The 22,747-nt window shown below is 44.9% G+C and overlaps 1 protein-coding gene across 3 annotated transcripts in view; it reads left to right on the forward strand.

Annotated features, from left to right (window-relative positions):
- Nucleotides 1-20,656, forward strand: part of IGFBP5 (insulin like growth factor binding protein 5) — a 45,214-nt gene extending 24,558 nt beyond the window's left edge. Inside the window, exons 2-5 of one of the 3 annotated variants that reach the window (XR_014522921.1) lie at nt 11,591-11,820; nt 12,333-12,452; nt 13,254-17,037; nt 17,120-20,656. Coding sequence is in view for 1 of the 3 variants with exons in the window: in XM_083491341.1 (XP_083347467.1) it covers nt 11,591-11,820; nt 12,333-12,452; nt 13,254-13,385 (482 nt within the window). In the remaining 2 variants the exon portion in view is untranslated. Of the gene's footprint in view, nt 1-11,590; nt 11,821-12,332; nt 12,453-13,253 lie in introns of all 3 variants that reach the window. The other 2 variants (XR_014522922.1, XM_083491341.1) reach the window with 2 other exon arrangements.
- Nucleotides 20,657-22,747: the final 2,091 nt, after the last annotated feature.

The raw sequence follows: 22,747 nt of genomic DNA on the forward strand, positions 1-22,747 counted from the left end.
TCCTTCAGTCCTTCCCCCTTAGAAGAAGTGGGACACATGTGAACAGACAACTTTTGTGTTATGTTCCACCACCCGCAGGTTGGCTCTGCCGCTAGATTTGCTCAGGGTTCCACCCCCAGGTCTCACCCAGTAGCAGAATTTTTGATTTTAAGAGTTGGCAACCCTAATCTCTGGAGCTTGCCAAGAACACATTAAGCAGTCAGCGAAGGCAGTTGCAACCTTACAATGGCCACACCAGATCTATGGGGGTGTTATTAAACTAATCTAGACCAACCAGCATTTCGGATGGACTGAACAAGACATGGAACATCATGTATATGAACAAGTTGACTTTAGATAATTTGAAGAGAGTATAGGCCTGAGGAAATCCTTTTGTTAGTAACTGGAACACTGGCTTTGCAGAACCTATCAATTAATGATGGACGTTTTTATCTAATGACTGCAGTCCATTGATGAATGACTATCTTTCTTGATTTCAATATTACAACAGTAAAGGATTCTTAAAATTAAAGATGAAAACAATCAAACAGTACATTAGATTGGTACATGTTGCTCCTGCTGGGTGGGGCCCAGATCCTGAGAGATACCCAGGAGCAAGTTAAGGCTGAAATTCAAAACCCATTTACTAGGAAGCAAGCCTCCTTGGACACAGTGTGACTTACTTATGGGAAAACATGCATAGGATGGCACTGCAAGTAGTGCTTCTCTGCAAAAGACCAATTGCCTACCGATAGCTATGCTAAAAGTGTTCCTTCGAGCAGAATCAAAGACATCCCAATTGCACATCTTGTAACACTTTGACTGTTGGGCTGACAGATGAAATAGTCTGGTGGAAGGTCCCGTCCCCCCCCCATATTCTCTATTTTTTCTGACTTCACCTCTCACTTCTATTTCTAAAACTCCTCTGAGCACCTGTGAGTAACCTCACTTTGTGCCTACAACCTGCCAATATTTCAAGCTCATTAAGAATATTCATTGGTTTTCCTCTTAACCTCCTCTAAGTGAATCAATGTCTTTTATATTATAAACAATAGGTTCATTGATAGTGGGAATTAAAGCGCCCCTTGAGCTGGGGGTGGGGAAGGGGTAGAAAATTGAAGCCTACAACAGCAGTCTTTCCCCCTGCTAAGGGGTTATAGTGAGTTGCACAGTAGAAAATTAAGTGTGAATGTTGTTCCAGGCTCCTTTGACATAATTTCATTTAAAACGCAGCATTTTTTCTACTAAACATGAACTAAACATCCTAGTTGTTATAAGTATTACAGTTGGGCTCCAATAATTTATCCCAAGCCTTACAAGTTCAAGCTTGCAGATGGAAATTTTTGATCCCCCTTTTATATCATTTTATGGTTAGTTTTTTTATCATGCATGACCAAGAATTGCTTTGACCTTTCCCTCAGCTCTGTCAAAACTGCCACAAACAAGAGGATTGTTCTCTTCTCATTGAATTTCATGGTGTGTGTTTTTAAAATGATATTGTTCCTAGTGCATTGCTTGTTTGTGCTTCCTTGCAGTATGTTGTGTGATTCCTCCCAGCTCAGTGTTACCTGCCTCTGCAAGTGTTGTTCATTGGCCTAAGTAATGGAAACAAGACCTTTGGTTTAGCCACTGGTCCATTCAACAGTTTGTTCAGTGCAACAGCTTGTTCAACCTTCTTGAACACAGAGATATCAGAACGAAATTTAGTGTAAGTGTTGAGGACACACTTCTTTGTTTCAGGCTCTGGTACCAGCTCAACTTCCAAACCTGTTTTTCAAAACCGTGAAGGTAAATAGAAAATACACTGTAATGTGATCGCTGCTTTCGAGACTGAGATAACCAGAATGAAAGTCAGTATACATGTTCAGGACACCATTTTACACACCAAGTTCATACCCAGTTCCACCAATCCCTGCTTCACAAGCTCTTAACAAGCGTTGACAACCAACATGTGAAAATATGACTAGCACCCAAAGCATTTTCCAACCCTTTGGGTATGAGCTGCTGCCCTCACTTAGAAGCCAAAAAGTCCCTGGGACTTGACCATAACTCATTCTTTGGCCTCGTGAGCTATGGCTTGGCAGTGAATTCAGCCTTGGCTTGGCAAGCTGGAAACTGACACTGATGCTCTTTTGGAAATTCAGAGGCGTTGACATCACCAGCTGACATCATCAGGGTGTGGGTCCCAAGCATGATCCTAAGATGTGATGGTTCTTCATGTTCTAACTGATCCATATTCAGCCTCCCGCTGTCTCTACATGGGCTTTCTCTTCTTGCCTCCAACTCAATGGCAACCGGAATCCTTGCTTCACCCCTTACTGCCTTAAGGGCTTCGTCTCACTTTTCAGACTGTCTAGAATAAGGCCTTTTGTTTGAAGGTATTATTATCCAGCTGTAAAGGCTCCCTTTCTTGGAGTCCAAAGGGACTGCAAATTTCAACCACTTATACTGCTTCCCAGTTAATTCCAGGATGAAAGTAAGGGTGGGTTTTTAAAATATATATTAAAAAACAAAAACGATGACGCACCTTCTCAGGCAAAATATTGCATGTAATTTAAATGAATTAACTTGGCATATTTGGTAACAAGGTGAAGGTCCTTACATCACATAGTCACAGTTCTTGCTTGAGCTGGGTAGAGCTTCTAGCTCCATCTCATCCAAGGAAGAAAGAGTGCTTTCACCTTAATATTGTCAATTTCAGCATGTTATTCTGCATGTCCCTGTGGGTAACTGTAATAGTCTTTGTGAGTATGGCGAAATATCATCCCTAGCAGGACATTTAAGCAGTTTGCTCAGAAATTATCCCATTAATCACAACTCTCCAGGGAGGCAATCTGAGCTCAAGGGATATCTATGAGCAGGTGATTCTGATGACCCATTTAGGCATAAAGTTTTCTTATGTATCTGCATAGGACGTGGAGTAATAACCCACAGATCAGAAACTCATGAGGAATATCCTGACTACCTAGTTGATAAATACCGTAGTCTACGTTGCGGCACAATTATGTAAACTTAGTCTCTGGACTTAATTGCCTTATGGGGAGCCCTCTTTGATTGATAATGGCCTGGTTCATGCATCACAGCTTAGCACAAATGTATGCCCTCTGAGAAAGGTGATCATGGCTGCCTTGCTTCTCCCAAGTCATTCTGCTGATGGACTGTGGTTTGGCTTGGCTTGGCTTGGCTTGGTGTAAAGCACGGGTAGCCAACTCCCAAGAGACTGCAATCTATTTACAGAATTAAAAACTGGCAGTGATCTACCCCTGTTTTTTGGGGGGTTCAGGTCAAAGTTGTTGAGCTTTTTTAGGGAGGAGGAGGAAAGCCCTGTTTTTAAGGGTTTCGGGGAAGAAAGAGGAACAGCCACTCACCAACAGATCACTGGGGAAACAAATAGCCTCGATGAGTAAACTCCGCCTTCTGTCCTTCTGTTCTACAGAGCGTGCAACAATGGAAGGTGGTGCGAGGGGGACAGATTCTATTTTACCCAGCGATCGACCACGATCTACCAAAACCTCCCAGGGAGCTACCAGTAGATCGCGATCGACCTGTTGGACATCCCTGGTGTAAAGCAACTTGAATTAGTGGGTGGGTGATAGACAGAAATGCAACCTATTTGTCGCCTTGTTTATTCCTTCTTGAGTAACCACTCACTGTCATGTTGAGTGTGTCTCCTCAGACTTTGCTTCTTCCTTCTTCTTGTTGCATTAGTATTACTTTCCTTTTTGTTAACCTCATGACTCCATGAAAGCCACATATTAACTTCTCAGAATGGCTTTGTTTGCCAGGGATAATAAACCTTAAGTGGTCTTACCAAACTATTTATTCCTGCAGTCAACTGCAATATATGTACCAAATTCAATAGGTTTAGCATCTTGTCCACACCCAGGGAGCGTTTTTTGCCCCAGATGCCAAAGAACTTGATCAGACTTGAGTCACGTATGAGCCTTGTCCAGGCGGGGAGAGGCACCATTTCTGTCCCACCTCAGAGGCATCCCCTCTTCTTTTGCCTGCAGCGCTGAATAATAAAACCCATGTTGCCTTTTTATGCACCTCTCAAAGCCATTGCAGATTTCCTAGGGACTCTTCTTCCATCCAGGCTGGAAAGGCAAAAGGTTGGTGGTACATGGAGATTAACAGCAAAGTACCAAAGGAGAGGGGGACCTCATAGATTGTTTAGAAAACACTAATGTGTGGTTGACGTAGGTGGTGGATCCTGATTGCATCAAGTGAGTGTCGCGCAAAAGCCCAGCTGGAGGGGCAGCTCAGGTTCAGGCAGTTTGAGTGAGCCTCGAGAACCAGCCGGGGAATCAGGTATCAGCGCAATGCGGTATCGGTGACACAGCCCAGGCCGAGTGTGTGTGCTCCACCGGATGCAACCCGCTCCTCTGCATTCTAGCCAAGGGACATACGATCCCTGCATAATCCTACCAAGCTTCTGTGCAGGGAGAGGAAAGGAGAAGAGACCTCTGCCCTTCAGAATTCCAGCTCTCCGTTCCTTCAACTCCAGGCAGCCTTTAATATCTGAGTTTCTCCTCACCACCATCACCGCTACCCTTTTCCTCCTCCCCCCCACCCCATTTCCACTATAACTGATAGATGTCTCGTAGATTTTCCTACAGAGAGAGACCACCAAGGGTTGCTAAGCCGGCTAAATTTCAACCAGTCGAACCAGTTTGCAGCTAAGCCTGCCACCTGGCTGAGGTTTCTTCTTGCTTTGAAAAGCTGACGCCTGCTCAGCGTATGCACAGAGATCCATGGAAAACTGCAGGATGTCCTTTGCTTGCGATCTCTCTTTTCCCCCTCCACTGGCAAGCTGCGTGAGGCAGGGATCCAAAAGAAAGGATGAAACTGAATTTTGGCATCACCAATGCATGTGCAGATGCACACACATATACTCCTAGCAATAGCAGCTCAAGTTGCCATTGCATCCAAATCTAATGCTTCAGCATAAGGTGACTATGTGCTACCTTCAGGATCTTGCCTTTAAATACCAGTTGCTGGGGGATGCAAGTGGGAGGTGGCCATTGTGCTCACATCCTCCTTGTGGGCATTCCATGTGTGTCTAGTTGGCTACTGTGAATACGAGGTGCTGGAGACAGATAGTCCTTTGGTCTGATCTAGCAGGGCTTTTCTTACAACTGAAAAAAACCAGCTTGATCAGGTTGGAAACCTCTATTCTTGCAAATCTCTATGCTTCCCCATATTTCTCTTTCTGAAATGCATTTTCTAAAAAAGTATCTACAACCTTTCCCTGTCTTTAGGGTGCTGAAATGCAGAAGAGAACAGAACTCCTGCATCTTTAATAGAATTTCCTGCAATTCTCTTTTCTGCACAACTAGTAAAGGTGCAGGAGCTCTGCCTTCTTTTTGCATCTGGCCACCCCTAGCACCACTGCATGGGGAGATTTAAAATGAACAGGTTGTTGTATGCTAATTGCATTTACTATGTGAAAAACCATGAGTTTGCATCTCTTCCATATCCAGCCTGGATGAGGCAATTGTAATATTGCAGGGTCTAGATAAAGGACTGGGTCTACCCATGCAGCAGAATGACGTGAAGGGGCATCGGAATGGTAGAATGGAATGGAATTCAGCTGAAGGATCACGTCTGAGTCATCAACACTCAGCACCACAGCAAGTTAGAACTGCTGCCCTTGATGTAATAATTTTCTACTTGTGGGGAGTTTTTACATGGCAGGTGATATATTTGCCACCTGCAATGAGCAGTATACACTGCATTCTTCTGCCTCAGCTTTCTACCATTTCATTCTGAATTTTAAGACCAGCCCAAAGCCACTGTGGGTTTTCCCAGTGGTGGCTTTCTTGGTAGCTGCTGTGGGTATGACTTCTCCTGCAGAGCTAGCTAAAATGGTGCTGCCTAGATATTGGTGGGCTCCACTTCCACCAGCCCCATCCAACATGGCGAGTAACCAGGGTTGGAGGGAGCTGCAGTCTAACTACATCTCAGGCACCATATTGGCTACACCTGGTTGTACTGTAGCTACACTCACAAGGCAACCACTGGGCTAAATAATTTCCTCCTTGCACAGCAAGAGATCAAGTTTTTGGATGTGGGGAAAGAAGCATCTGCCTAGCCATTGTTGCAATGAGATGCTGGAGTAGGTGGATCTTTGATCTGCACCAGCAGGGCCAGTCTTGTGTTCTTATGTTTATGGTCACCTGGCTGCATGCTGGACTCTATGACTTGCCACCTGAGCATGGGGCAAGTGAAGGAAGATCTAAGGCACACGAGGGGTGAATGAGAGATAGTGTGCTATATAGTTCAGGGCATTAGTAACCTTCTCCCCACCACACTAGCACCCCCTTTCTGATCTTCTCCCCACCCACTGACCGCCCCTGTGGCTGCTCATATCTCCCCTCTGATTACCAAAAGGAATTAGAACCTGGCCAGCACTTTCCTGCCCTGGCTTGCTGACAAATTCCAGGTTTAAAGAAATGTTTATACTTTCTGTAATTTATAACTTAACTGTGTGCCCAGATTCTATTTCCCGGGCTGATACGTGCGCTGCTGGTGCCCTCTTCGGGGCAATGGATAATATTGCAGCCAAGGTGGAGAGATTGCTTCTAGGCACTAGAAAAGGACTTACTTGGTGAAGGAATGTGACCATAGGCACACCACAACTCTGCATAAAGGAGGTAGTGCTTATAGCTGTGGTTTACTATTCCTATGCCACACCCATGGCAAAATAAAAAGCCTAACTTTTGGGCCTCCAAAAGTTGCCCACCATTCCTGACCATCAGCCATGCTGGTTGGGGCTGACGAGAATCATTGTTCAACAATATCTGGAGAGCCACAGATCAGCCACCCTTCCTCTACAGTGGTACCTTGGGTTACAGACGCTTCAGGTTACAGACACTTCAGGTTACAGACTCCACTAACCCAGAAATAGTACCTTGGGTTAAGAACTTTGCTTCACGATGAGAACAGAAATCAGCGGTGGCGGCAGAAGGAGGCCCTCTTAACCTGAGGTACCACTGTACAGACATGCAACAAGGAGCCTAAAGTATTTTCCCCCTCAGGTGTGACCTGAGGCTTTTTAAAAACACATGTCCATACGTTAAGCAGAAAAGCAGAATAATACACTGAACCAGTACTTTTGATTGGTCTTTTGTCCTCTGGAGACAGTAACTGACAAGAATCTCGGGCCTAGTGCTGATATTGAAGTGAGTGGTGAAGTTAAGAGAGGTTCGAAGGAAACCCCTGATCCCTTCAGAAGCTGCTAGCCTCCAACTCCCATCAGCCCCAGTCAGCATGGCCAATAGTCAGGGCTGGAGTGGTAGTCCAGCAACATCTCCCATCCCTGGGTTAAGGGGTAGAGGATTTTGATATGTATCCTTCATAGGACAAAGTGGGGAGGAAGCCAGGCAAAGGTACCTATTTCACCAAAGCAGGATGCACACCTGTTGCCCTGAGTAGAGTTTCTGCAGACCTGACGACAGATCTTTGGATCATGATGCTTCAACAACATTCCCACCCACTTACTCTGGCTCCAGCTCGCTCCCACCACTGGTGTTTGAAGTCATGTGCACATGACCTTAGCCACAATCCATATCTATCCTTTTTGATGCGTTTTTCTTCAAACCAGCTTCCATCTGGTTTGAAAATGAACACAATATTCACTTTGCTCTTAAGCCGCGGTGTGCACATTTTTGGCAGCCATTGCACGTGTGCAGATGACAGCTTCATGAATAGGTGTTTGGGAGGGAGTTGCAGGTGTGGGTTTAAAAAAACCAATTAATGAGCATTGAGTAAAGACATCCCCATCCCTCTCTCTGCAGCAATGTAGAAATGTGGCTTAAAATGCAGCAGTGGATGAAACGACCTCACTGAGTATTAAGCCTCTAATGTTACATGTCTTGGCCTGAGCTTCATCTCTATGTAACCAAAGCAGTGTTGTCTACTGAAGCAGCATGCATAGGGTCCATACAGGAGATGGTATGGATTGTATTGAATAGGTGAGCGAAGAAGCAAGAGGTGTGGCTCTCCAGGTGTGGTTGGACCACCACTCCCATCAACTCTGACTGCCGGCCCTGTTGGCTGAGGCTGATAGGAGCTTGGGAGTCCAACAGCACCCAACAGGTTGCCCATCTCTACACAGCACTACCAACCAAAAGGAACATCTTAAATTTGCAGAAGAGTCAGAACCTCTATTTGGTGTGCTAGGAACAAAAATTGGTGTGATTGTTGTGAAGCAACAAAAAGATTAATAGCCTAATTCTAGGTAATTGTTCAAAAGCTCATTCCCATTGGGTTCAACTGAGCTGCAAGCTGTCAAATCGCAAGCTGGAGAACATGGCTGAACCTCCATGTCCCCATATGCAACAGGAGATGGGAGAGCTGCCTGCTCCACCCTCACCTCTGTCACCTCTCATCTCACAAGCAGGACTTGGGGTTCATGGTACAGCAGTGGGGAAAAGGGCAGGTGATGATGTTTGCATGCAGCTGCCTCCTCTGCTCTATCAGGGTGCATTTGTGTTCTCAGGATAGCAACTTGGTACCCCTCCAAGGACTTACAGTGGTACCTCAGGTTAAGTACTTAATTCGTTCCGGAGGTCTGTTCTTAACCTGAAACTGTTCTTAACCTGAAGCACCACTTTAGCTAATGAGGCCTTCTGCTGCTGCCGTGCCGCCGGAGCACAATTTCTGTTCTCATCCTGAAGCAAAGTTCTTAACCTGAAGCATTGTTTCTGGGTTAGTGGAGTCTGTAACCTGAAGCATATGTAACCTGAAGTGTATGTAACCCGAGGTACCACTGTATTCCCTAGTCCTTATGTTTAGGGCTGCATGGTAAAGTGTGGAGTACTTTCCAGGAAGCCCTGTCTTTAACCAATGACACTTCACTTCTATATCTAGAGAAGGATTTTTAGGATTGGCCTCTTAAATATGGTGAGAGAGATCTGTTCTAGATTAAGTGCCCATAGATGGAGACTGGAGAGAGGGTCTTCTTGGAAGAGGTGAATTAGTGGACTACCTTCTCCAGCAAGCTTGCCAACACAAGCTTAGCACCAAGTGGGTCATCTGTGACAGCTCAGATTCCAGGGTGATTTGAGATTGTTGAAAGCTTTAAGGAGACTGGGTGCATCCTGGGTGCAGACAAAGCCAAGCTTCTGCCCTTCCTCTCTTCCACTCTGTGCTTCCTTTTAATCGTTTTCCTGTGACCACCCTAATCTCTCAGCTGCCCTGGGTGGCCTGGTAGAAATGGGCAGTGCAGGATTCCATAGTCTCTGTGGGGTTAGGACTTTATTGAAATTTGGAGCTAAAAATAGCCTTCTTTTGCTCTAAGGGCTGTATTAAAGGTCACAAGTGAGCTAAGTATAGGCTGTCACCAAGTCGTTCCTATATATAACTGTGCTGGAGCTCTAAAAGCGACCATCTGTTAATAAGATCATATTGGCTAGGATCAGAGAGTTTGAACACACACAGAGTTTAGGAGGCAGGGTGGATTTTCTCTGGGGAATGCACTGCCACAAGAAGGTGGAAAAGGCCACATGCATAAATTGATGTCTGCAAGGATTAAATAAATAAATGGAGGATAAATGAGTGGCTGCTACCCAGGCCCAAGATACCCTGAAAGGTAACATTCATCACCTTTTGTGATCAGACACTGAGGATTAATAGGGGATGGGTACCAGCATTTTGCCTGCTTGTAAACTTTGTGAGACATCAGATTGGCCACCATCACCTTCAATGTTTCTTGATAGCACTGATGACTCTTGACCATTGCTCCTTTAATAGCAAACTTGAGTGGGGTGTGCAAATAAGATTGCAGCCAAAATGGGGCCACCAAGACAAGAAAATATTAGCATGTTTGAACACTGACGTTTGAAGGTGTACAAATATTTTTTTAAAAAAATAAAAACTTAAGGGGGTGTCTCAACCCCCCCACACACACACACAAAAGTGGGAATTTGCACTTGACCCCCGTACATATATTTCAAAATTCTGGTGAAATTCAGATATATTTGAAATGCTAGCAAACTGCTTGATTGGAAAGGAGAGGGGGAGATTTCCCCCTCCCACTCAGCTGCTTAATGTATGTCTGCATGTGAGGAGGAGACTACAAATGTCAAGACATTTGACTGCCATCAGGCTTAGTGACAGATTTCAGTATAGTCTGCTGCATGCGAACAACAGGACACTTGCTGCCCCTGGCTATGTTTTGGCCCCTCACACAGTCTGCCAGAGTGTTTACTGCTGAGAGCTGAGAAGATCCGCTGTTACTGAGAGGATTCCAACCCACCCCTTGGAGAGTCCTTGCCAGGCAACAAATCTGCTCCACCTCTTCACTCAGGGGACTATACCTTGTAATGTCTCTTTTGACCTTGTATGGAGCACCACATGCTTTTCTTTAATGAGGGCCTCACTCTTCCACATTAAGATCCAGAAGCAGAGCATTGTTGCTGCCCACTGAAAAGCAAATGACGCTTGCTTCTCCCAGGGCATATGCCAGGGAAACTCTTCTTGTGAACAAGCCTGAATGTGTAGGGAACGTTTTCAACCTGGGGGCCATATTCCTGCACTGGCAACCATCTGAGGGGTGGGCAGCACATGCTAGGGGTGGGCAGGGCCAGAGGCAAGGGGAATAATGGGTGTGGCTCTTCTCTTGGTACAGTAGGCTATATTCCTGCCATGCAACAGCTGGAGAGTTCTTTGTTTGGATGCATTCAGTTTGGCACTTAATATAACCTTTCCACTAATAACTGTGGCAGTAGCAAGAGTTGGGAATTTATCAAATTTAGCACACTCCACCTCCAAAAAAATAACCCTGGGAACCCAGATTATCCTGTCTTCTGCTGTCTGATTCCTATTCTGGCAACAGGATTGTGGTACAATGCGCTGTAGTTTAGTCACCCTAGAAAAGCAACACTGTGTTCAGCAACCTTGGATTATAGCAGGTTGGGCTGTTATAATATCATTTAAACAGTTTCCTTTTTTAAAAATAACTTTTTTATTCAAAATTAAAACAAAACATATTATCCAGAAACATATCATCCTTATTCCCCCCCCCCATTTTTCCTCCCTTTTTGCATCTCATTGCCATATGATCCCACTCTTCACATATTTCTCCACTTTTCACCCACATGCTTCAACTAAAGATAACATTTCATGCACCTGCCAAAGTGGATTCTACCAGTTAGCCCATGAAAACTCTTCTCCTTTCAATGCCTGCCGGGTTCTGGGAGAAGAGGGATCTGGAATGTTTTCTAAAGACGCTGAGTCTGTCAACTGTCTCTCCCCCTGATGCTTCTTCCTCTTCCTGCTCCTCTCCCATTATTTACCAGCTTTTCACCTCATCTGCCTCTGAGCTACGACCTCCCACAAACCACCGTTGTAAATCTATACTGTCCTCCTCTTCTCTAGAAGGGCCAGGCTGAGGAGGCGCTTCCCACCATTCCCCTTCTGTCCAGTCCCTGACAATATGTGAGGTTTCTCAGAATGTGGGCTTCATGTGCTCCACAAATACAGATGGTGCATTGTATGGATCTTGAGACTGCTGTTACGAAAGCAATGAGCAAAGAAGGACGCTGTGGCTCAAGGACATGGATGAAAGTCCAAGAAGCAACTCTTTTTCTTGCTTTCTCCCATTCAGAAAGAGAATCCCGAGAGCATGAGGACCCAACCACCTCAGAAATGGCAGAGGAGACCTACCCTTCCAAACCGCACAGGAACAAGGGACACGTGCGCCTCCCTGAGTCCAAGGTAGAGGCCCTGAGGAAGGATCGCAGGAAGAAGCTGACTTCATCCAAGTTCGTTGGTGGGGCAGAAAACACGGCACACCCTCGCGTTGCTGCCCCTGAGCTGAGGCCAGAGTTTGAACTGGTAAGTGTGGTCCTTCCCTGTATCACATGTGCTCTTGCCCTTCATTCTCTCGCTCCATGTCTTGTCTCCTCCCCCTCTTCCTACCATCTATGTTCCCACCATAACTGCCATGCTGGTAGAGGATGGTTAGAGAGGGATATTGATAAGTGGAAAACATGGAGCTGGCGGGCACAATTCTAACTGCTAGTTCAAAGCCCACTCTGCATAGTGACTCTTTCCTCCACCCACCTTCATGTGCTCAGCTGCCCACCACATAGTGAAGCTGGTTTCCTCCAAGCAGTGCCAGTTCCAGGTTTTGCCAGGCTAAGATGCACTGTGTGTGTGCCCATTAACTCACCACTATTACCACTGCCCATGTGCTTGCCTCTTGGCTCAATCTGCACATCCTCACTGAGATAAGCATGCAGAAAACACTACTAATCTTAATGAATTCTGCTTAATCTGACCTTATCTTGGGAGTTCAGTGCTTCATCCTCCTCAGCACCTGATTGCTTTCTCTCCTCTTCTTTCAGGGCCCTTGCCGTAGACAGATGGAGGCATCGCTGCAGGAGCTCAAATCAAGCCAGCGCATGATCCCCCGTGCCGTCCACCTTCCCAACTGTGACAGGAAAGGCTTCTACAAGAGGAAACAGGTAGAAGCTCTGCTTGGAGTCAAGCTCTGCTTTGTGGTCCAGGGGTACAGACAGCAGGGGCTCTTCCCCATCAAACAGCTTCGAGTCAATTGACCCAGTCTCCTAACAGTTATTTCACCACAAAATCTAAACTGGTGTTCCTCAACCTTGGGCCCTCAACCTTGGGCCCTCAACCTTGGGCAACAACTCCCATCATTCAAAACTCACTTACCCATTAGGGGTGGCAGGAGGTGTTGTTGTGAGCTTTGAATGATGGGAGTTGTAGTCCAACAACGTCTGAGGATCCAAAGTTGAAGAACACTGGTCTGAACCAAGGATGGATTTATGCTCTGTATGAGCCAAGCATTATGTGGCGCAGGAGGTGATTAAATGAATTAAAAAAAAAATACGATTGCAAGTGACACCATTAGCATCATGTGTAGTTAGGAACCCAAGCAACCCTACAGCAGACCCAGGACAATTGCCCACAGTTAATTGCCTTAACCTACATCTTGATCCACCAAAATTTGCAAGTGATGATGCTCATCATCTCCATGCTGGAAAAAGTTTATTTCTTCAGATTAAGCTGCAGTTAAAGGAGCAGGCTAGGCTGGTTTCCACCTCTCCCACTCCTTTACCCAGAAGCAAACTGTGCTTATTTGGGGTTCTAGTCTAGTTAAGGCCTTAACCAGCAGGCCAGGTGGTTAATTCAAAGGTTAACTTCCTCCAAGGTGGGCAGGGGGTGTCTTCCTCTCAGGGGAGGCGTGACCATCCCAGACGCCCTCCACTCACTCTCCACCCTTTTCATCCCCCTCTCTCCAGTGCAAGCCATCTCGGGGCCGAAAACGTGGACTGTGTTGGTGCGTGGATAAGTATGGACTGAAGCTGCCGGGAACGGATTACGTAGCTGGAGACCTCCAGTGTCACAACTTTGACAGTGGCAACACTGAGTGAATTATCCTTCTTTGCCTCTCCCTGCCAGAGCCCTTTCCCCCACCCACCCACCCATTACCCACCCACACCTCATGACGTGCCCAGGAGACTGATTCCTTTCATCTCATTTTAAGAAACTGAGGACCTCGGAATCTACGGTTATTATCATCAACTTCTCTCAATGGCAACGGCAGAGACTAAAGAAGAAAAGGCAACACTTTGAAGCCAAATAAATGGATAAATAGAGAAGGAAGGAAGGAAGGAGGCAGAAGATGAAGATGACAAGGCAGCCACCACCTCCCTTGGGACATGGCTCTAAGATAACTCTGTAGGCCGCCATGCTTGAAAGTATTGTCATCCAGCCGCCCAGACAGCACCAATGTAGGAAGCTCTCAGAAGCACTTGAATTTTGTTTTTGTTTTCTTCCCCTCCCCCCTTTTTTACTATGGTGGGTTTGAAACCTTAAGATTTTGGGAAGTACTTAGTTTAACCAGCAGAATCCTAGGACAAGCAGGCCACTCACTATTTCAATCCACACACACATAATATATATATTCTGTCAAGGTTCTTTTTTCAATGTTGTCATTTCTCTACTCCTTCCCCCAGGGCTAAGGTTTTATTTGCTCTCTCTCCCTTATTTTATTTTCAAATAAAAATCAAATGGATCAGAGAACATCAGAACCTACAGCAGGGTGAAGTCAAACCATTGGTTAAAAATCAAAATTCTTCAGGTCCTGCTGGGACTGTTTCCCTGGGCAGTTAAGTAAGAGGTTTGACCTGATTATTTGAGGTGTCATTGTCCATCCCTCTCCTGTGTAAATACAGCTGTGGTGCACATGTTTACTCTTTGTTGAACAAGTCCCCTTTCTTCCAAGAAGAGTCCTTTGACCTCCAATCATGCAAGAAGCCCCACAAACCTCTATGCAGTTTCTTGTGTAAGTCAAAGGCATTCAGGTTTGTGTATTTGCAGGATCATGACTCAAGCTGAAGCAATAGCATGTCAGGTATCCTGCAGGCACTTAAAGCATATTTTTCTTGTTGTCAATTATGTAAACCGACCTGTGGATAGCCACACAATGCTGAATAATCATTGCCCTGAGCAAGGACAATACGAAGGAGTTAAAACATGATTCATAAAATCATGCACACTAGATTTGTAAATCTAGTCCACAGATAAGGAAACTATTTTGCCATCTTTCAATGTCTACGAAGTGACTGAGAGTAGGTTGAGACCTTTTTTTCCTGAAAGAGACTCTGAAATTGCTGCATGGCGGGCAGAAATTCAGTACATATTAATTTGTCCCCATAAGTACATCTTTTGTGCTGGAAAAAAGCTGCACCTGCTTAATTTCTGCCTATTGTGCTGCTGTCAGTCTCCGCCAGGAAAGAAGAAGCTATGCAAACAAATTAAAAAATCACCTGCAGAATACAATAATTTGACAACTTTCACGTCCAAGCTTGGGCATGCCACTAAAGCCATTTTAAACAATATATATTGTTTAATATTTTTTAAGCTCCTCAGTATGTCTCCATGGACATTGCCATGACAAGGATCTTTCCTATACTCAGGATGGTGAATGAGAATGCAAGAAAATGACAAGAGGGAGAAAGAGAAAGGATTACCCATCCAAAGTCACTAGCATTAGGGGAAAATCACCAAAATAGTAGCCATTCAGAAACATGCAATCCACTTGAGGGTGCAAAAGAAATGGAACCCATGGTGATTTCCTGGAGGAGGACACAAAGGAGTCGAGGACACTGGTGTGGTGGGCTGCAAGCACTTCTGGACAACATGCTAATCAGAAGCATGGAGAGAGACAGAGAGAGGACCGGGGGGTTTGCTTGCAGGCAGATGAGAAAGGCCACACTGCCTGCTGAGTGTCAGAAAAGAGTGCTGTTGGTAGGAGAACCAGGAGGACACCCACAACATGCTACATGCACTACTAAGCACAGAAGAAAGGGAAATGAGGAATCGTCCTGGCAGAATGGCTACAGCATGAAAGTGACTGTGGTGGGTTTTTCTTCTATCACCCCCTTCACTCCCAGCAGTGTTCAGATCAGCTCCAGAACAAAGATGAAAGCCAACAAACCATTGGGGTCTTCCCAGAGATGTGAGAACTGGCCAAGAAAATCTGGATCAGGGAATCCACAGATTGGCTCTATGGAGATTTGATTTGTCTTCTATAGAAGAGAGCAGGGTGGGGAGATTTCTCCACATTTCTGTGTGCAAACACCCATTCTTTTGTGCAGAGACAAGGAAATATGGAGATGGAATCACACACACACATCCTTCCAAGGTAAAAAGTCTAATCATCTGGGAGGAATTCCTGCCCCAAAATTCAACATTGCAAACAAAGCCCACTCCATCCTTTCAGCTCCATCTTTGATCCAGATTTTCTGGAAAGTGTAAATGACTGCTAGATATTCCAGTTATCCCTTCCCCTGGGCTTTGGCAGCAGTGGTGAGACTTTTACCCTTTCTCCTCCAAATCAAAGCTAAACCTACCACAAGCTCCTGTGTAACAGAAGGCCGAACTGTGCTTTGACTGGAACATTTGTTATCACAATGGGTGAGCCTAAGTCCCATTTCCCCCACAACCCTGATTTAGCATGTGGAAAGGTAGAAATGCCTTGTTGTTTACTACCTGCATTTGGGTTGGATTATTTGGCTGTGCCTCTTTCCTAAACTGGATAAGTCCTTGGATGCTCTGCTGACAATGCAACCTGAACAATATACCCCTAGTTAGGTAGCTCTTTCCCAGTTCCCTGGCAACAAGATCATCTATGTCAGTCAAGAGAGCTTGTAGGACAGAAGGAGAATCATGGTCCCTTTCAGAAATTCTGTACTTACCAAGGTGGTATAATTGTGCTTCTGTGTCAACAAGTGTGTGAACTGGGTAAGGGAGCAAATCTGTGGTAATGATGGAAAGAAGGGGCAGTGCCCTTGTTGCCTTGCTATAGGCGACCTGAGATGCTCCCCCCCAGCAATGGTCATAATCCTGATCTCCATGAAAGACACCTGTGTGCAACATTTGGGCTTTCCCTGATGTCTTCTACGAAGTAGAAGGACAGAAATTGTTTAAGCATTTCTTCTCATTTCAAGTGGTTCATTTCTTTGGGCTGATAAATCACTTGTATTGGGACTTGGTTGGTAAACGAAAGGTCCTGACCGCATCTGTCCTTCCCCATAGAAGATTGTGTGGACAGCCCCAGTGGTGGGCATTGGTCCCTTAGGTGTTCACACTTGTGATTATGGCCAGTATTCCAAAAGGGGGAGACCTAAGGTAGCACCAAAAATAAAGTGTATCTTGAGAACGAACTACCATAATGGCCAAGCCAGTAGATCAGAAATGGAGAACCTGGGGCTATCCAGATGTTGCTGGACTACAACTCCAGTCATCTCTGACTGTTGGCCAGGCTGGCTGAAGCTAATGGGAACTGGAGGCCAGCAGCAACTGGAGGGCTGCATGGTCCCTGTCATTGCAACAGATTATATAAGGCTTTAATCTGATCCTGACATTTCCAGGGGTAATTCATACAGGAGGCTTCTCCATTCTAGCCATTACAGAGAGGGACAAAGTGGTCCTATGAAACCTGGTGATATCTATGCTACAGCAAAGCTCAGCATTGGCTTCTTATCTCTTTGGAAAAAATGAGGTTCAGTATGAACAAAGGCAAGAGGGAATTCTGTCATCTTCCAAAAGTGAGAACTGAATCCATTTTGCTTGCTCCATGGCATGTTCAGTATGAACAAAGGCAAGAGGGAATTCTGTCATCTTCCAAAAGTGAGAACTGAATCCATTTTGCTTGCTCCAGGGCACGTATGGTGCACTTTCTCTAGGTCTAAAGAATACATGGGAAAGGTCCATGGTAGAATGACTATGGGCTGCAAAGAGGCTGATGAACTTAATCCCTTTGGATTTAAAAACAAATCTCTATTGTCAAAAGAAGATTTACAAGGAGGAAAGGACAGTGGAGCAGAGTGCACATATAATCTACATAGCATATAAAGGGCCAGGAGATGTGCTGGGCACATAAGAAATTATGGGAAATTTACACTACAAAGTTATGCTGATTTTGTACCAATTTAATTGTCATGGCTTTTGCCAAAGAAGCCTAAGGACTGTTCTTTTCTACAGTTCCTAAGGTTCCCTGAAAGGAGGGAGTGATTCCTAAATCAGTGTAAGTGTGTGGTGTAAATATATATCTTTACAGGGCAATCCGTCACATGTCTACTCAGGAAGAAGTCTCATTGAGATCAGAGGGACCTATTCCCAGGTAAATGGGTAAAGGATTGCAGCCTTAGTTGCATAAGATGAAAGAATGTTGCTAAAATACTTTTCTCTCCCCAATTGGTAGAGGCAGTCTCTTGGCACTCCTGGACTGGTTTCAACCAAAACCATCTTTTATCTATCCTTCCTTCCTTCCTTCCTTCCTTCCTTCCTTCCTTCCTTCCTTCCTTCTTGATATGTATTTTTTTATTATTTCCTGAAACTTGAAAACCTTTCCCTATATAGAAAATAAGATCCCTTCTTACTCCGTAAACAGGGCATGGAGATAGCCACTTCATCTCCCACTTCTCTTGGACACACACACACACACAGTCACAGAGTACAGATATTGCAAGCAGGTGACGGGGTTTGGAGTACATAATATTCCCACCTAACTGCCAACTCATATTGTAAAAGGATTTTCTCATAAGCTCAAAGGATGCCTTTGAGGACAGTTCCATTACCTGGTTGCAAACTTTGCTGACTACTGCAGTAGCAGAAACCATTCCAAGTGCATTGGCCACAGCTGATTTTCCAGGAGAGAGCACATCTTTCATCCTTGCTGTTTAAGTATGGAGAACCCAAAGCTGATGTAGACTTTCACCATTAGAAGATCAACCTTCATGGATTTCTTAAAGCAGCACTCAAAATCTCAGCTGAAAGGCAGGGAAGCAGCTGCCCCAGTCTCAATCCTACAAAGCCAGTGCTTTTCTTTTTGGTTAAAAAAAATGAGGTGCTAGTACCCATACAGAGATTAAAGTCCATGGGCAGCCCCCCCCCCAAAAAAGGTGTCAGTACTCTGTACTAGTGAATACTGTCACAAAAAGTTCACAGTGTTCTCCGGGAGGAAGGGTTTTTAAAAATAACACAACCCCTTTTCCTGACAGGCCCTGCAGAGCAGACTAGGGAATCTTCCCAAACCTGAGTGTCACTTCCATCAAAGGGAGAGCTCCCCAAAAGCCATGCTCCCATCAAAAGTGCTAAACTTGCCACCCTAGACCTTAAAAGTGGGTTGACATTTTTATGTGCCCTCAAGAGGTCTCGAGCTAACCACTGGCATGACCTTTGCAGAGTTTGTATGATCACCTTTGCATGATCACCTCCTAAGAGCAGAGGGGAAACTGTGTTTGCAAACAGGCTGGTGACAACATTTGGGAAGACCAAAGTCTGTAGAACATGGCTAGAAATAGGACTGAGAACTTGGGCTACTTTATTCATCATATTCATTCATTCATACCTAACAACAAACCTTCACGATCCTATAACTGTCAAAGGCAGAGGAACCTCTTTCCAACCTGTAGATGCCAAGGCATAAGAGACTATGGGGAAACAAAACCTGTTAGAACTGATGCCGGATTTAGAAGAAAAGTCCTGAATCTCATTACTCTAATAGCACCTGCTATTAGAATAAGTCTTTGTTCTTTACCCCTCCTACTAGTCCTTCATTTCTATTAGCCTTTTGTGTTACATTGGTTACAGTGCCAACTTCTGGCAAGCCATTCTCAATAATCTCCCCCAACCATAAGCTACTGGTGAGTGACTCAGACAACCCGCCATGTTTTTTGACGCGTGCTCAATTCCATTATGTTATAAGCTTTAAAGATGGCATATTTGCCATTGAATGCACAGATTTCCCTCCTTCCCTTTGGCTGGCGACTCTGTGCCTGAATCGCTTTTCCTCTTCAGTTACCCATGATCCCCCATAAAGACTCCAGCTGCCATTGGTAGGAGATGAAAGTTATGCCACCTCAAGAGGAGGATACTGTCTCCATTGTTGACCAAGGAGAAAAGGCTCGCCCAGTTTACTTCATTTAAGAAAGAGCTTTCCATCCAGAGTAGTGAATCAGGGTGGGAGGTGATGAGAAAAAAGACTTAAAAGACAACGCAGTGGGGGAGTCCCCTTCAGAGACATTGATCTCAGAGACTGTGCACAGGGAAAGTGTGGAGAATGTTTTGGAGGCAATTGGTGAGATACCTTTCATCTCCAAAGCAGCTTTCACTTTCGACCTTTGTGAGTGGGATTCAGGAGCATATAGAGATCTTTAAAGTCTTAGAAGGTCCCACTGCAGCTGATGCAGGTCACATGCATATCCTATGTTTGAATCACATGGCTTCCTGCAATCCTGGGAATGAGAGTTTCTTGCTCTCAGAGCTGCAATTCCTAGCACTCAACTCTCTTGGGGGGTGGGGTGGAAACCACAGGCTTTAGACATGGTTTAAATATACGGTGTGGATGTCATCATAGCCTACAAACGACAATATCCAGGGGAGCAAAGACCTCCTTTCAAGCTGAGATATTCCTTGTCACTGTTGCAGAGGACAGTTTTATTTTGAAACCACTAGTACAAGAGCATATTGCACTATTTCTCCACTTCATCTCTCTCTCTCTCTCTCTCTCTCTCTCTCTCTCTCTCTCTCTCTTTCTGTCTTTCAACAGAGCATCTATAACTTCAGCAGTTGACAGGTCACTGCAGTCCCAGGCCACCTTCCTGGTATGAGCATCCCAGATAATGCCCAGGGAGGAGAGGGGGGCTTGCAGCACTCCCAACTTCCAACTCCATCCACTCTCAGCCCCTCCCACAACACCACTGGGACAGCTCTTCTACAATGCAGTTATTGCCCTCAGTAGCACAGTTAACAATACACACATGATTCCGAGTATCCTACCTGGTTTTTAATCATTACGCAGAATTATTCACTACACATTTTACGGTAGCTTTTAATAGCTTTACATACATACAGTAGCTCTGTGAATATTTTTTTTTCTTTTGCAGTAAACAAAAAATATTCATACTCTTACCGGTGGGGGGCGGGGGGGAGCAGTTTGTGAAAAAACTGACAATGGATGAGGAGTGTAATTGCTCTGTTTAGCATTTTGTACTTTAAAAAAAAGAATCTCACATTTTATTAAAAAGTGAAGATTGCTGTATACTATTTATTCAACTTATAATTTATGTTACTCTTTGATCTTTGTCTTTTCTTATGACAAAGCATTTATTTAATAAAGTTATGCATTCAGTTAGCCTGTGTGCATGGCTTGGGGAATGTCTGTGTAGTGCACTTGTGCTGAATGAATGTGATTTGCCCATCTTCTATTAAGGGAGCCAGCTGAGAATCTTTTGACTTTACTTGAAAGTAGCAGAATGCCCATCGTGTGAACAGAAGCCTTGCAGATTGCAAGGAGATGTGGTGTTCTGGGCAGGTTTCGTCCTCACTGCAGCACTTTACTTTTCTGCAGAGGAGACAGTGGTGCCCATTCACTTACAAAGGGAATGGGGAAGGGCACAGCTGCATATATGACTAGGTGAGAGCTAAATCTACTTCATGATGAGCCAGACACTGAGAATCAAGTTTGTGATGTGCAACACACGGACCACTTCAGTCAGAGACAGTGTTCATTCAGCCCTACTCTGAATTCTGATGTAGGGAACTCACATTTATCAGCAGCGTTTTTATGCCTGGCAAATGTTATCCCTCCCCTCTTCCCCCTCCATGAAGAGCAGTGGTTTTTGCTATTTCTGAAATAAAGTACTTCTGTTTTGCACAAAAGATGCAAATGTATCCTAAAATCAGGAAGCAGGGATGACAACTGCAGGAGAAGTGCCACGCCTGCCAAAACAATGGAAAGTACAATGTTGCTGTCCACACACTTATCAGTAGGGGAGCATTTCTCATTTTGTCCCTATTAAAAACAAACAACCTACCACTTTTTATTCATTTTTGCTCTCACAAGGGACATGTGCTTTTAAATTAGTCCTAGAGATGGATCTGGTGGTTCTCCTGGTTTCAATGGAAGAGCACCCATTTTTCCTTCACCTAGCATGCAAGATCTATTTTGCACTAGACATGATGTTCCACAACCTTGCTCCCTCCAGATGTTGTTGGGGGCTACAGCTCCCATAAACTCCAGCTGGCTTGGCTAACATAAAGGCGTATGGGATCTGTAGCCCAGAACATATGGAAGGTTCATGGGGAAAGAAAGCTCTGTCTAATTGAGGCTGCAATCCTATATCTGAGAGTAAGCCCCATAGAAAACCATGGAGCTTACTTCTGACAGACATATATAGGATTGTGCTGTTGAGACTGTAGGCCACATTCTCGATCCCATTGCAATATTGGCTAATTGACTGGAGTCGTCAGATGCCAGCTACTAAAATGAAACAGCCTCCAAGTGACTTACACTATAATACAGCAATATAGTATACAAGGGGTTAAACCTCTTTGGGTTGTATTCTATGTAAGGCTATTTCCTGTTGCAACAGAACATATCCATCCCTCTCCTGCCCCTGCAACTGTTCTAAGGGTTAGTCCAACCCTCCAGAGCAGATTTGGGGATAGCACAGGTAAAGGAGAGGTGGCAATCGCCTTGCACTAGCACCAATCCTTACACTAGCACAAAAAAACCTTGTTGAATATTGCTCTTTGTTCTCCCTCCCACCTTTCTGCATGGAAGAAAGTGAACTTTAAAACTTGCTCACTTTATGAGTTCTTTGGCTGGTCCTAACAAATCTATCCATGTCACTGTTGCTGGCATAAGTCACTGCATTTTGTTGCACTGAAGAGGTGCAAAGAAGCCCGTAGAATCTCCAACACTGTGCAGCTTGGTGCCATTCTTTAAAGGGGTCAGGAGCACGTGGTGGGTAAAATAAAACACACCTTGTTGATGCATCCCATGTTAAAACAAAATTAAAAATGGCAGAAGCTGCTATATTAATTCTCACCACACGAGGGAAGCACAGACCAGAGCTACTTTGGGGGAAAAACACCTGAAATGTTTGTGGCCAAAAAAAGGCAATAAGGCAGGGACTCTGTATTGCACTGGTGCATCAAAAGCCTTATATAAAGATGGAAACCTTGTAAACAGTTACGTGATGTTCTGAAGTTATCTTCCAACATCTCATCCGAAAAACAGCACACAGGAGGTATTGTGAGAAACTCCCCGGTGTGCCTGGGTTTTCTTTTATCAAGAAAGTGATGTAGTGAGTCTAGCCCAGGGATAGAGAGCCTTTGACCCTCCCGATGTTGCTGAACTATGACTCCTTGGCCATTAGCCATGCATTAGTCCAGCAACACTGAAGCGCAAAAGGACTGAGATGTTTCCAGCCCTCAGTCC

The sequence above is a fragment of the Podarcis liolepis genome (assembly GCF_965112155.1).
Source record: "Podarcis liolepis genome assembly, chromosome: 1".
Classification (NCBI taxonomy): domain Eukaryota; kingdom Metazoa; phylum Chordata; class Lepidosauria; order Squamata; family Lacertidae; genus Podarcis; species Podarcis liolepis.